The sequence below is a fragment of the Mauremys mutica genome, chromosome 4 (genome assembly GCF_020497125.1).
Source record: "Mauremys mutica isolate MM-2020 ecotype Southern chromosome 4, ASM2049712v1, whole genome shotgun sequence".
Classification (NCBI taxonomy): domain Eukaryota; kingdom Metazoa; phylum Chordata; order Testudines; family Geoemydidae; genus Mauremys; species Mauremys mutica.
In genome coordinates this window covers 116,354,851-116,369,810 of record NC_059075.1, presented here as the reverse complement: position 1 = coordinate 116,369,810, position 14,960 = coordinate 116,354,851, and the positions used below count along the sequence as shown (strand labels likewise).

The following is a 14,960-nucleotide window of genomic DNA, read 5'->3' as shown; positions in this document are numbered from 1 at the left end:
TGGGGTTTTTATGAATGTAAATTGATGAGACTGATACTGGAATGCTGTGTCCAATTCTGATGTCAAAAATTTTAATAGGTTGTTGAAACACTAGAAAGAAGCCTCAAAAATTATTTGAGGGCTGGAGAAAATGCCAGTGAGTGACTGAAGAAGCTCAATTTTTTTTTAGTTTAGCGAAAGTAAGATCAAGATGTGACTTCATTACGGTGTCCAAGTACCTACATGGGGAGGAAATAACAGGTACTAACGGGCTCTCTTTAATCTAGTGGAGAAAGGCATAACAAGACCCAATGGCTTGAAGTTAAGGCCAGACAAACTCAAATGAGACATAAGGCACACTTTAAAAAAAAAAAACAAGCAGTGAGGGTGGTTAACCATTGGAACAAAATACCACGGGAAGTGGTAGATTCTCCATTTCTTGATGGCTTCAAATCCAGACTGGATGCCTTTCTGGAAGAAATGCTTTAGTCAAATACACCCTATTAGACTCAATATAGGGGTAAGTGAAATTCTACAGCTTATGTTATATATGAGAACAGACTAGAGGAGCTAATGGTCCCTTCTGGCCTTAATATCTATAACTCCAGAGCAGGGAGGGACACAAGGGTTACATGTCCCCCCAGATTTCAGCCAGAGTTTCTGTCAGCTGGGTTCCCACCCTGTGCAGAAGCTCCTGGATCTGGTGAGCTGCAAACTGCGGTGGCATGGAGAGGGAGGAGCAAACAGCTGGGAGCTACAGGGAGGGGCCCTTAAGGGTAAGAGGGGAAGGCGTGCCTGGGAGGGGATGACTCAAACTGTTGGGGGAAGCTGAACCTTTAAATTGATCCCCCTACTGTCAGCAGGTACAAGTCTTTCCTGTATAACTCTATAAACTGAAAGGAGACACTCTGGTTGAAATTCTGGTCCCACTGAAGTGAATAGGAGTTTTGTTACTGACTTCATTGAAGCCAGGATTTCACCCACTATCTGTCTCAGCTCCCATCTCTTTACTTCAGCACTCACAACCACATCACTGCATCTCACACCTTTGAACTAACACATCCGCAGGCCAGCAGCAACAACAAAGAAATGAGCAAAAACAAGCAAACCAGCACCATTCTACAAAAGAATGTCACGAGCCTCAAGCACAAATTGAACAGGAGTACTTGTGGCACCTTAGAGACTAACAAATTTATTTGAGCATATGCTTTCATAGGCTACAGCCCACTTCATCGGATGCATGCAGTGGAAAATACAGCAGAAAGATTATATATATATATATATATATATATATATATATATATATATATATATATTTTACACACACAGAGAACATGAAACAATGAGTGTTACCATACACACTATAAGGAGAGTGATCAGTTAACGTGAACTATTATCAGCAGGAGAGAAAAAGAACTTTTTGTAGTGGTAATGAAAATGGCCCATTTTGAGCAATTGATATGGAGATGTGACGAAGTGTGTGTGTGTGTGTGTGTGTGTGTGTGTGTGTGTGTGTGTGTGTGTGTGTGTGTGTGAGAGAGAGAGAGGGGGGGGGGAATAAGCATGGTGAAATAGTTTTACTTTGTGTAATGGCCCATTCAAGCCTAATTTGATATTGTCCAATTTGCAAATTAATTCCAATTCAGCAGTCTCTCGTTGGAGTCTGTTTTTGAAGGTTTTTTTGGTGTAATATTGCGACTTTTAGGTCTGTAGTCGAGTGCCCAGGGAGATTGAAGTGTTCTCCAACTGGTTTTTGAATTTTATAATTCTTGACATCTGATTTGTGTCCATTTATTCTTTTGCGTAGAGATTGTCCGGTTTGGCCAAGGTACATGGCAGAGGGGCATTGCTGGCACATGATGGCATATCACATTGGTAGATGTGCAGGTGAACGAGCCCCTGATGGCGTGGCTGATGTGATTAGGTCCTATGATGGTATCCCCTGAATACATATGTGGACAGAGTTGGCGACGGGCTTTGTTGCAAGAATAGGTTCTTGGGTTAGTGTTTTTGTTGTGTGGCATTTGGATGCTGGTATTTGCTTCAGGTTTGGGGGCTGTCTGTAAGCAAGGACTCGCCTGTCTCCCAAGGTCTGTGAGAGTTAGGGATTGTCCTTCAGGATAGGTTGTAGATCCTTGATGATGCACTGGAGAGGTTTTAGTTGGGGGCTGAAGGTGATGGCTAGTGGCATTCTGTTACTTTCTTTGTTGGGCCTGTCCTGTAGTAGGTGACTTCTGGGTACTGTTCTGGCTCTGTCAATCTATTTCTTCACTTCAGCAGGTGGGTATTGTAGTTGTAAGAATGCTTGATAGAGATCTTGTAGGTGTTTGTCTGAGGGGTTGAAGCAAATCCGATTGTATCGTAGAGCTTGGCTATCGACAGTGGATCGAGTGGTGTGGTCTGGATGAAAGCTGAAGGCATGTAGGTAAGTAAGCAGGATTGTCTGGCTATGTAGACTCCCTCCTCAGGCCCTAAGCTACCAGCACTCCTAGCTATCTTTGAGACACCACTAACTTCCTGAGGAAACTACAATCCATTGGTGATCTTCCTGAAAACACCATACTAACCACTATGGCTGTAGAAGCCCCCTATACCAACATTCCACACAAAGATGGACTACAAGCCATCAGGAACAGTATCCCCGATAATGTCACAGCAAACCTGGTGGCTGAACTTTGTAACTTTGTCCTCACCCATAACTATTTCACATTTGGGGACAGTGTGTACCTTCAAATCAGCGGCACTGCTATGGGTACCCACATGGCCCCACAGTATGCCAACATTTTTATGGCTGACTTAGAACAACGCTTCCTTAGCTCTCAACCCCTAACACCCCTACTCTACTTGCGCTACATTGATGACATCTTCATCATCTGGACCCATGGAAAAGAAGCCCTTGAGGAATTCCATCATGATTTCAACAATTTCCACTCCACCATCAACCTCAGCCTGGACCAGTCCACACAAGAGATCCACTTCCTGGACACTACAGTACTAATAAATAATGGCCACATAAACACCACCCTATACCGGAAACCTACTGACCGCTATACTTACCAATGCTCTGTCCCAGAAGGGAAAATATTATGCTGATCCAAAGGACTCAAACCCTAAAATCTCCTGCAGCCTCAAACCTCATAACTTTCTGGGCACAGCTTCCCACCAAGCCATTGCTCGTCCTCAAACAGCCCATGGGATCCCTCCTGATGAGCAGAAGCCATAAGTAAGGAACACCATGATGTCCAAGACAGGATATCTACATGAAAGGGCATATATATGTCTCCCCCTCCCCCTTGATCTCCAAGGACTACAACTCTACAAGTATATCAAGACTCCTCACTGGCAGGACATTTTGGCAACTTTAAAACTCTGTGCCCAGTCTCTTGTCTCTTCTGGGAGCCTTGTATGCAGACCAGAGCACAGGCTTATCGGTCTATTGAAATGCATGGGCCCACTCCAAGGTACTGCACAATAAACCCTTCAGACTCTTGCAGTCCCTCAAGACTTCAGCCAACCTCTGGACAGTTGTTGTCTTGGATTTTGTAATAGAATTACCTGAGTCCAATGGGTTCATGACCATTCTGACAACAGTGGACCATCTCTCAAAGGTGGCACTCTTCATCACCTGCACTGGCCCAACCTCCACCCAGGAAACTTCCTGACTCTGTCTGGGTGGATCAAATTGTCCACCTCCATGTCCTCCTGGAGCACATCATCCATGACCACAGTGTGTAATTTATCTCCCACTTCCGACAAGGAGCTCTCTGGATTCTGGGCATCTGTTTCTGTCCCTCCTTCACCTATTACTCCCAGACAAAAGATCAAGTGGAAAGAACCAACCACATCCTGGAACAGTATCTTCAGTGCTACATAAAATTCCACCAAAACATCTGGTCCTTGCTGCTATCTCAGGCAGAGTTCACGTACTATTATGCAAAACATACCTCTATGGGGCAAAGCCCCTTTTTTCTTGGATTATGGGTTCTACCCTGGGTTCTACCCGAGCTATCCACAGCATCCCACAACCCAGCAGCCCAAGATGACCTAAAGTTAGCCTGGAGAATGCTAAGCAGAGCTATAAACATTATGCTGACCATCAATGACTGGAGGGCGCCCTCCTTTCGGTAGACCAGAGGTGTCATAGGTTCCACCCCCACTCTGAACTTTACAGTATAGATGTGGGGACCTGCATGTGAACCCCTAAGCTTAATTACCAGCTTAGATTAATATGCTGCCACCATCCAAATATTTGAGTTATTTGGAAAACTCTGTCTTCCCCCCCAAAACCTTCCCCTCCCTGGGTAGCCTTGAGAGACTCCTTCACCAATTCCGTGGTGAACACCGATTCAAACCCCTTGGATTTTAAAACAAGGAGAAATTAATCAGGTTCTTAAAAAGAAGGTTTTTAATTAAAGAAAAGAAAGGTAAAAGAAAAAAAAACCTCTGGGAGATAGCATACAAGCTGATCTTACAGACAACAGATTTAAAACACAGAATGTTCCCCTGGGCAAAAACCTTAGTACACACAAGAATACCCAATTTGATTATCCCCCTAATGCCAAGACAAGTTACAAAAAGAAAATAGAATATAAATAGGTTTGTTTTTCTTAATACTTACTACTTTGATAAGAGGCTGATTTACTGATTTTTGTTTTTACTCCGGCCAAAACTGAAATGTAGGCGGGGGAGATTGGGGCCAAATGAGTGGAGGTGGCAGAAAAGAAAAAAACTAGTAGCAGTTGGAGCGAATATCAGAAGGGACAACCCGAAACAAAACCCTACCACCGTGGGCAACTCAAGGCACCTCCTACATCCCAAGGGGATTGGATCTGGACTCACTAGCGATTGGTGAAGGAAAGCGGGGGTGGGGGGGGAGGATAAGTAATTCTTCCTTGTTTTAAGATCTAAGGGGTTTGGATCAGTGTTCACCAGAAAATTGGTGGAGGAGTCTTTCAAGGCTACCCAGGGAGGAAAAGGTTTTGAGGGGAAAGACAGTTTCCCAAATGACTCAAACTATTTGGGTGGTGGCAGCCAGACCAGATCTAAGCTGGTAATTCAGTTTAGGGGTTCACATGCAGGTCCCCACATCTGTACTCTAAAGTCCAGAGTGGGGGCGAAACCTATGACAAGAGGGTATGGCTCTCAACAAAATACACACACACGGACAGGCCATCTCATAATTGGACTACCAGTTCCTTGGCCCCACCAAGTTCTCTGGCAAATAAACCCAGTCATCTTTCAAGTCAACTTAACCAATTCCCTCTGAGTACACCTGGTTTTCCATATGCTTCTGGGAACTGGTACAGGATGTTCACACCACTGACCTGTAAACAACTTCCACAAAAACCACCCTGGAAAACCAAGACCACTACTGCCTGGGGTGGGGCACACTAGGGCACTGGGTGATCTGCAGGGTCGTGGTTTCCAAACCCTAGCCCGTCGTTCCCATGCAGTGTTCAGGACATGGCCACCACCCAGCGGATCACCAGAATCAGTGGAGAAGGGAGCTAGAGGAGCTCTAGCTTACTAGGGACTCTGCCCATGAACCTCTTGATTGGGGGAACACATCTGGCCCCACTAATTGGCTCAGAGGCACTACTTAAGCCAGAAGGAGGCACAGAAAGTAACTAGGGTGGATCCCTGCCTGGCTGCCACTTTGGATCATGCCCATGAACCTGACTCCTTAGCTCTGTCTTCCTTCCTGTCCCTGACTCCCAGCTTGTTCCTGGTTCCTGCCTGCTTTATCCCAGAACCTCCTCCACTCCCTGCTCCTGTTTTCCTACCTCACTCCAAATCCCTGCTTACTCTACCCTATCCTTTATTCTGGCTCTGGCTTTGACCCTTGGCTTGTCCCCTGACTCCAGCTCTGACACCTGGCTCCAGTGTTGGCTCCTAACTCCAACCACTAGGCCTGACTGCTCACACCCTGGTCCTCACACAGGAATAACTGCTAGCCCTCTTGTAGAGCAGCCACTGAGGAGATCTTGACAAACACTTTCACAGAGGGTTACTCAAGTATTTACTAATTATCAGTAGGCTGTTGTTGATCAGGAATCCTGGATTCTGTCGCTCACTCAGGGTGAGGAATGTGGTTTATTGTGGTTAGAGATAAGATAAGCAAAACTAGTGTAGTGAACATGAAAAGCAGTATGTGTCAGTGGATGGAATTGGGGTGTGTTATGTTAGAGAGCTGGGGTCTGTCCTGGCAGTGACCCTGCATAATCTCTCTGCCAGTTTCTTCAAATAACATGGTGTGTTCAACAGGTCTTTGAGAACTGTCTTCTAAGGCTGGGGCTCATAGCCTTGGTAAATGAAAAGGGCAATCAATTGCATGAGAATATACTATGAGCAGCACTTAGAAGAGGTGAGGTTTGAGCTCTTGGGCTCCTGTTTTCCAGACTTAGGAAGTTTGTCCCATATTATAGTGTCATTTGGTGAGAAAATCCCACAAACTGAGTGTTGGCATTTGGGCCGTGGCAGATACATTGGCAAATTTGGCTTGGTGCACAGATTTACTGTTATGATTAAAATGGTATAAAATGCTCCACAGACAAACCGTTCCTATGTGTAACTGATATTAGCACCCCAAAAACTGTGTTTATGCAGAGTTAAGGTTGCCCAGCTCTGCCTTGTACCCTTGCAGAATGCGGAGGGTGACTTAACTTAATCCTCTGTGTGACAGGGTTTGCTCCACAGCAGCCTCATGGTTCACTAGAGCACTATGCACCCTGCCTCAGGGCCTCCAATGATCAGCCACTGCCTCTTGTGAGATCCAGTGCAGTGGTGCTTTAGTCCTCTGGCTAAGGCACTCTTCAGTCCCTGCCTTCCGAGGTATTAAAGTCCCAAAAGAAGCAAAAACCAAAAACTCTGAATAGAGTAATCCCACAAGTCTTTGGCAGGACCCTGCCCATTTATAGCCATCTTCTCTGGGCCAATTTCCAATAGTCAGTTCCCAGGGCTCGGTCATCCCATCTATTGGGAGGCTTGTCCAACTGGAAACCTCTCTCAGCTCCTGGATGTAACCAGGCTTCCCTCACAGAGGGAGAAGCAGGGCTCTGCTCTCCTTTCTGGACAGTATCCAACAGAACTAAATTGTCTCCTTTTAACTGCCCACTTCACACCTGACATCTGCTGCAGCTGTCGTAGGGTGGAGCTAACTGGGCCTACAGTCCATCATTAATCTCCTCCTTATCAGCATGGGGCCTGTATGCCCTGTCACAATCTGAAAACTAGGAAATACCAAACTGAGCTACGCATCATGCTGCCTTAAAACACTCTGGTTTGTCAAGAGCCCCAGACCAATTGCATACGTGCAAATTACTGTCTCTGGCACATTGCCAGGGCTCAAACCACATCCAACATTTACCCTAAACAATTTAAATATTCCTTCCCCAAAGGTGAAGTGGATGCCAAACACTAGCTGACTAGTCCGGTTAGGTTTGTGGCTGAATTTTTCTATCAAATGTGAAGTGAATTGGCAAAGAGGTTCCTGGATTAGGACACTCTAAAAATAGAGATCTTCACCCTAGGTCAAAAAGTAATTATTTTTGCTACTTTCCAGTCACACAACAAAAAGAAGAAAGAAGTCAAAACAGTTCACTGGATTCCCCTAGCGGGCTCCAGTGCACAGAACCAAAGTGATTATCCTGGATTATTTGTAGTACAATAGCCCCTGGAGGCCACAGTCAGGACTAGGGTCTCAGTGTGCAAGGCACTGTATTATACATTATAACAGACAGAGCTTATACAAAAGATTATTATATGCAGAGCTGGTAGCGACTCCTATTATTAGGATTGCTGGACATGTCCCTGTTTTCAGTTGCTTATAACTTTGCTAAATTTTAACCTTTTGTGCTGAAATTTTCCATGCCTGGTGTTTCCACCAGGCTAAATATTCTGAAAGTTTCTGCTAAAATGGTTCAGCCATTTTTGAGAATTAGGTTTGTGACATTGCATCCCATAATGCTTTATGCTTATGAATGTAAATATGACATAACTGGAATATGTTTTATGCTACATATGCCATGTAACATATCTTTGCAAAGGTTATGTACTACTGAATGTATTCATCCTATTCATATGCATTTATCATTTTAATATCTGAAGTTATGAGCGTTGGCTCTATGCTTGTATTTAAAGTGTTTGCTGTAGAAAGCAGCTAAGGCAAATTTGATCGACATAGTGAGGGGGTTATTCAAGTAAATGGAAGAACTTGGCAAACAATGGACCTTGACAGATGAAAATCCACATCTGAGATTTCCTGGGAACGTTCCTGTAGAGACCTAAGACATGCATGGACATGTGACCTGCCCATGTGACTCCAAAACTGCATCTTGTAGAGTGGATTCTACACAGGGGGAGGGAGGGGTTTAGACCAAGAAGGAGAAACTACATAAAGTCTTGGGGGACCCCTCCATTTTGTCTTCAGCTGGCACAAAAAATAGCCTCTCCACCCCAAAGAGATGCCTGAAAGAAACTGAAACAAAACCCAGCAACTACAGAGGTGTGAGTGATTGCTGGATCCAGACTAGGAGGAAGTCCAGTCTGTAAAAGAAGCTTATCGAAACATCTGAAGGTGAGATTTCATCTGTAATCACTTTCTTACTGTACTAGGCTTAGACTTGTGTGTTTTATTTCATTTTGTTTGGTAATTTACTTTGTTCTGTCTGTTATTACTTGGAACCACTTAAATCCTACTTTTTGTATTTAATAAAATCACTTTTTACTTATTAATTAACCATGGGTATGTATTAATACCGGGGGCGGGAGGGGTGCAAACAGCTGTGCATCTCTCTCTATCAGTGTTATAGAAGGCAAACAATTTGTGAGTTTACCCTGCATAAGCTTTATACAGAATAAATGGATTTATTTAGAGTCTGGAGCCCATTGAGAACTGGGTGTTGGGAGACAGGAACACTTCTTAAGCTGTTTTCAGTTAAGCCTGCAGCTTTTGAGGGACATGGTTTAGACCTGGGCCTGCGTTTGTAGCAGGCTAGTGTGTCTGGCACAACCAGGCAGGACACTGAAGTCCCAAGATGGCAGGGAAAACAGGCTCAGAGGTAGTCCCAGCACATCAGGTGACAGTTCCCAAGGGGTTTTACCCATGTTAAAAAAAGTAAATCTTGCAACCTTTTCCCTCAGAAGTTCTAGCTCCCCCATGTTTTGGAGCAAGGACTTGAAATTTGGCAAGGGTGGAGGGTGGTCTTTGTCAGGACCGTGCCTTTTGCTGTTCCCATGAAAAATCCACCCAAATACGGCCAAGTTATAAGCCTCTGAAAAATCTCCATTTGCACAAGCTCTGTAGAGACTTATTAGAGTTTTGTAGCTAAATTTCTTCTGAGTTTTGGTTGTTGCTGCTGTTTGTAATCTTGTCAATCACCCATGATTCTCATCACACCCCCATTTCTTCATTACAGTAGCTGTCCTCTTCTCCCTCCAGTGGCCCCTTCCTTGTGTTCCCTCACCCCTCTACAGTTCCCACCTGTTCTGCCTATTCCATACCAATCTCCCCTCTCCTCCCACCAGCCCAAATAGTTACAGGTCCCATATCCACAGTTGCCTCCTGACCTCTGATTTATATCTGCCCTAACCTGGGCCCTCCCTCAATCCTCATCCTCTCTGCCTCCCTCACTCACCCCCACCCCACCTTGGCCCCTCTGCTGCCATTCTTCCTCACCTCATGCCCACCCCATTTCTTTCCCACCCTCCCCGCTCACTTCTCCTGCTGTCTCTGGAACACCCACTCCACCTCTAAAAAGATCTCAGCCATCCACAACCTTTTCACATCTCATTGCCCCCAGTTCCACACACTCCAGTTGGGGTACATATAGCTTTTGGTAGCTTTTTGGAGATGGAGGTGAAAGCCAAATGGAGCACTGCAGCATTACTGACAACGTTTAGGCAACATGAAGGTAGAAATGAGTGCACCAAGTCTTTTCTCTTAACTTCTTATTTCTATGCTTTTAAGATTTGGGGGTGGATGGGGCATGGTCCTTCCTAGGTCTTAAATGTGTGTCACTAAATGGAGTCACTTTTAAGCTGGGTCATTTGGCCATTTTTGAGATATGACAACGGGGAGGGGGGATCAATTATTAAAAAATAATAAGTTATGTAGGCATTTTTAGAGCTCAGATAACACTCACCCATGTGACCGCTTGCATGGTCTTGGGGAATCTTCATTCAGGTCTTCAGTTAGAAACGTACAGGTGTCTAGATAAACTGACTCCAGTTTACAGGAATTCTTTATACAGAATTGAAGAACAATTTGATCCATTTTGGTAAAGGTATGATGAAGTAATTTTAGTTCAGTTAAATGATTCATTGCACTCTGAACAAATTCTGTTTCTCCAATTTCATACAAACAGTGAAAATATTCAAAATACAAAATCGTTGTGTCCTCATCAAAAGGCAACATATCATATTTGAAAAATGACAAAGAGAGTTTTTCTTTAACCTGTGTTAGTAAATTATTTTTAATTTTGGGTGAAATTTTGCAGCTAAGTTTTTTCTCCATCTCCTCCATTCTCTTTTTATTTAAGAGACCAAACAGGAATCGCACTGTTAACATTAAATCATTCCTAGATTTTTCACACTTCTCAAACAATTTTTCCACAGGTTGTATAGCAGTTTCTGAATTTTCCACTGTTTCTTCTTGCTCCAACACATAAAACAAAGCTGCAAAAAACTCTTGAAAACTCAAGTGAATGAAGGTATAAACACACTCACAGTCAATGCCTTTTTGAAACAGGTTCTCATTCAGAAAGAGGGAATCGGGTTTATCTAATCCGTGTTTCTTGACATCTTCTTCCTCAAACAGTATATTCTTCCTCCAGATTCCATCTGCAGCCAAGGAGCAAAGTCCCTTTAAGTTACCTTGTACCTGTTGCTTTGAAGTGCCGCTGTGACCCTTTAATAAACTGTCAAGATAATGCATGTACACTCCAGTGATTGTACTGGAAGTTCGTGCAAGATCTTCACCTGCTTCCATCTGCTGTTTCAGAACCGTGCAGATGATCCAACACACAAGGGGGACAAAGCAAATGGTGAAGAGCATTTCATTGTCTTTTACAAAGTTAAAGGCTTTTCTTGCTTGTACTTCATTCTCAAAGAACTTGTAGAAATAATCTTTTCTCTCATTTTCAGAAAATCCCAGGATCTCTGCATAACGTTCATCTTTCAAACACTGCCCAAGTTTCTCCAGGGCAATTGGTCTTGTAGTAATTATTAAGTAAGATTTGAGAAGCACTTTTTTCCTAAATAAACCGCTCAGTATGATTTCCACTGGCTGCTTCTCACAGGGATCAGAGCACTGAACACTTGTTGATTGATTAAAGGAAAATCTCAGTTCATCAAAACCATCAATTATGAACAGGAGTTTTTCTGGATTCATCAGAATCTCTTTAGTTGGTGCATTTTGATCAGGACAATTTTCTAAAATTAAATCTTCAACACTTCTCTGCTCTCTGACAAAGTTAATTTCCCTACAATTTATGTAGAAAACATAATCAAACCTGCTCTGATACAGTTCTTCATTTGCCCAGTCCAACATGATCTTTTTTGCTGTCAGTGTTTTTCCAATCCCTGCAGCTCCCTGGAGCACGACAATTTGTGGTGATTGGCCATTTCTATCAGATTCAAATAAATTGGCTATGGTGATAGGACTAGCGCGCTCAGCCATGATTTCTGCATGTCTCCGTCCCAGGGCCATTATTTCATGTTCTCTCTGCTTTTTGTGACGATGTTCATTTACAATGATCAGCTTTGTGTATCTGCTATTTAGCTTCACATTCTCACCAAGACGAGAGTTCATGTCTTTTATTGTGGTGTATTTGTTTTTTATATGTTCTCTATACTTCACTCTGTAAGCTGAGTTAGTGACAAGAAGCATTAGATATTATTGTAATGTTACAATAAAGCTATTTAAACAAGAATACTGGTACTGTAAGTTTAAAGTGCACCTTTCATCATAAAGTGTCCCCACATAAATTAACTATGGTCCCAGTCCTTACTCACATCAGTGATCCCACTAAAGCCTGTCATGTGAGAGAAAAGTGTAAGGTCAGACCTTCGGTGCACATATATAATTATATAAAATAACAAATATATAAAAATAAAAGAATCACTTAATCAGTTACTGAAATGCAGCCACCTCTATGGTGAAACCTATCAGGTGTTTAACAGTGCACAATGGCACTCTGTTACAAACAAGAGCATGAAGTGATGGAGAATGACATGTATAACGGAAACAACAATGGGATTTAAGTGCAAAGAATATAAATAAACTATAACCTAAAATTGGTCTAGGGCCCAGAGGTTTAAAAAAGTGCCATAGCACCTTCAGTGACCACAAATGTTGACCTCTAGTTATTTTGCCTCGTTTAAAAGAGGGCGTCCCTAGCAGGAGAGTGTCTTCCAGCATCATGCTGCTGCACTGGCTCAGTCCTGCCTGAGACAACAGCTCCACCTACTCACCAGCACCATGTTCTGCAGCACCTGATTCTTTCCTGGAGATTTCCCCATTCATTTCCTCATCCCCCATCCAAACCTGCGTAACCTGTGTGATCTGATGAGACTACACTCTGAAGTGTTACTTATTATTTCTACTAGTAAATCGAATGTCTGGCTGATCTAACCTAACGCTGGTAATCACTGGTAATTACGCAATGCAATTCTTTATTGGAATGTCACATACCATTTGCTGATCTTTCAGGTGTTTGCCAAGGACCCAAACCTGAAAGAGAAATTTCACATGAATGTCAGTGCAACAACAATCACAGTGTGTCACGCAGTTCAGGACATTGGTACAAGTCATTCATACAGGGTTCTCTGCAGTAATAAGCTCCCTAGAAAACCCACGGTTGAGGCTGGCAGAGAGAATTTCTTTGGAGACACTAGTTCAGTGACCTGTTCAAAATGGCCATGAGAAGCAATGTTCTTTTTTCTTTCAAATCACTAGAGCAGCCTCTTACAGTATGTCTTCACAACAGTATAAGCCTGGACTCAAGTCTAACCCCTCTTGTGCCGTGCAACAATTGTGTTAACCTAGCGCTAAGATCTAGGGTCCCAAGACCCTGCGGGGCTGGAGGTCTGAGCCCATGTTAAGCTGGGACCTAGGATCCAAGCCCTATTGCTTTCCTGTGTGCACGTAGCCCTGGCTTGACGTGGGTCCTGGAAGTCCTCTGGGTGTATCCCAGAGATCCTGGTGGCAGAGTAGAAGCACTGCAGGCAGCCAGCCCAGCAGTCAGAAGCACCATTACTGCCTGGCCAAACACAATCCCTGTTCCTGCTCCTCTCCCGCTCTGGCTCCTCCTCATTGCTGCACAGAGCTTCCCTGAACCAAGGGGCAAAGCCACCAGGTGGGAGGCAGCTCCCAGTCATTGCAACGTTGGGAGTCATCCCTTTCCTGGCCATGATGAGCCGGGAGCCTTGCTGTTCCCCCTCCCTGCAGAGCAGCTGCTTGGTCCCTACTCTGCTCACTGGCCCTTGCCCCCAGCCCCTCGCCCCCAGCCCCTCTGCGGCTGCATGTGCAGATGTGCCAAGGCTGCATGAGTGGGATTCAGTGGGAGTCAGAGCCAAAAATTCCCCCACAGCCTCCTTCAGTGGTGGCAGCTCCAGCTCCTCCTTGCTGCATGGCACCTGCTTGTTCTCACTGTGCTCTCTGGCCCTTGCTCTCAGGCCCCTGGGGGCCCCATGTCCAGGAGTGCCCAGACTGCCTGCACTGTCAAGGTGGCAAGTGAGAACCAGCCACAAACCTTCCCCGCAGCCTCCTTGTAACGGCATGGGACTGACCTCTCACAAGTGCTGCTTCTGGTCAGGTGCATCTTCAGTATTTATATAGCTCCAGCCCTAGTATCAGGCCACAGCCCCACAGCTTCCTGCCTGGCGGCAATGGATACATCCTCTCTTGGCCCTTCTGGCCCCAGCTCTCCAGTGGGCCACTAAGTAGTTCAGATCCCCTTCTTGGGAGTTATGGCTGTCCAAACTGTAGGCCACTTTGCCAGTGGCCTATGGGGGAACCTAGCTTCACCCACTACTCCAAGTCCCAGCCCAGGGACCCTAAGCATAGCAGCCCCACACCACTGTGTCCCTTTAACTAAGCTGCTTTCAGTTCCCTAGGTCACTTCCCCACGGCCCCAGCCTTCACCAGTGCTTCACCCTTAGCTCAGGGCTCTTCTATGTTCTGCCCCAGCAGTCAGCCAGGACCTCTCTCGCTCCCCCAGTCCCTACTGGCACTGATGTGTCCATGGTGCTGCAGTTCCCTTTGTTTGACCAGCCAGGAGAACCATCTGCAGTGCTTTGGCTCCAGCCAGGAACTGCCTGTCTCTGGCTTTGCAGCTCCTTTTTATATGGTCTTCCTGGTCCCTGCAGCCACTCTCGGCTGCTTGGAGGACTCCTCTACTACTCCTTTCCTGGGACAAGAGTGGCAGGACACTGAGGCCTCCAGCAGGGGGCCTCTGGGCCTAGCCCACCCCATCACACTCCTATGCTCCTTCAGCTCCTCCTTGCTGCTGTGCAGAGCTTTCCAGGAGCAAAGCTGAGAAGTGGGAGACGGCTCCCAGCTGCCAGGATGCTCATAGTCATCCCTCTTCTGGCTGTGCTGAGCCGGGAACTCTGCTGGTTATCCTCCCTGCAGGGCAGCCACTTGGTCCCCCTCTACTCTCTGTTCCTTGCTCCCGGGCCCCTACTGCCCTCCCTGGGGCTACGTGTGTAGAACTGCCTGGGCAGCGTGCACTGTGAGGGCAATGAGTAGAAGACAGCTCCAAAATATCCCCAGAGACTCCAGGGATCTTTTATCTCTACCTCCCAGGTGCGGGGGAAGGGATAAGGGATCCTTGGGGGGGTGCTGGAGCACACTGCACCCCCAGCCCTGGGGAAACACTGCAACGCTCCATAGCAGGCAGCAGCCAGCCTGGGGTGGGGGTTGTGTGTTTTTCCTCTGATACTGTCCTTTTATGTCAAACTTCAAAACAGACAAAAATACA

The 14,960-nt window shown here is 45.3% G+C and overlaps 1 protein-coding gene across 1 annotated transcript in view; it reads right to left on the bottom strand.

Annotated features, from left to right (window-relative positions):
- Positions 1 to 14,960, bottom strand: part of LOC123368707 (NACHT, LRR and PYD domains-containing protein 3-like) — an 88,899-nt gene that overhangs the window by 59,750 nt on the left and 14,189 nt on the right. Inside the window, exons 3-4 of the mRNA XM_045013751.1 lie at positions 12,671 to 12,709; positions 10,122 to 11,844 (exon numbers count right to left, since the gene is read on the bottom strand). Coding sequence (XP_044869686.1) covers positions 10,122 to 11,844; positions 12,671 to 12,709 — 1,762 coding nt within the window. The remainder of the gene's footprint in view (positions 1 to 10,121; positions 11,845 to 12,670; positions 12,710 to 14,960) is intronic.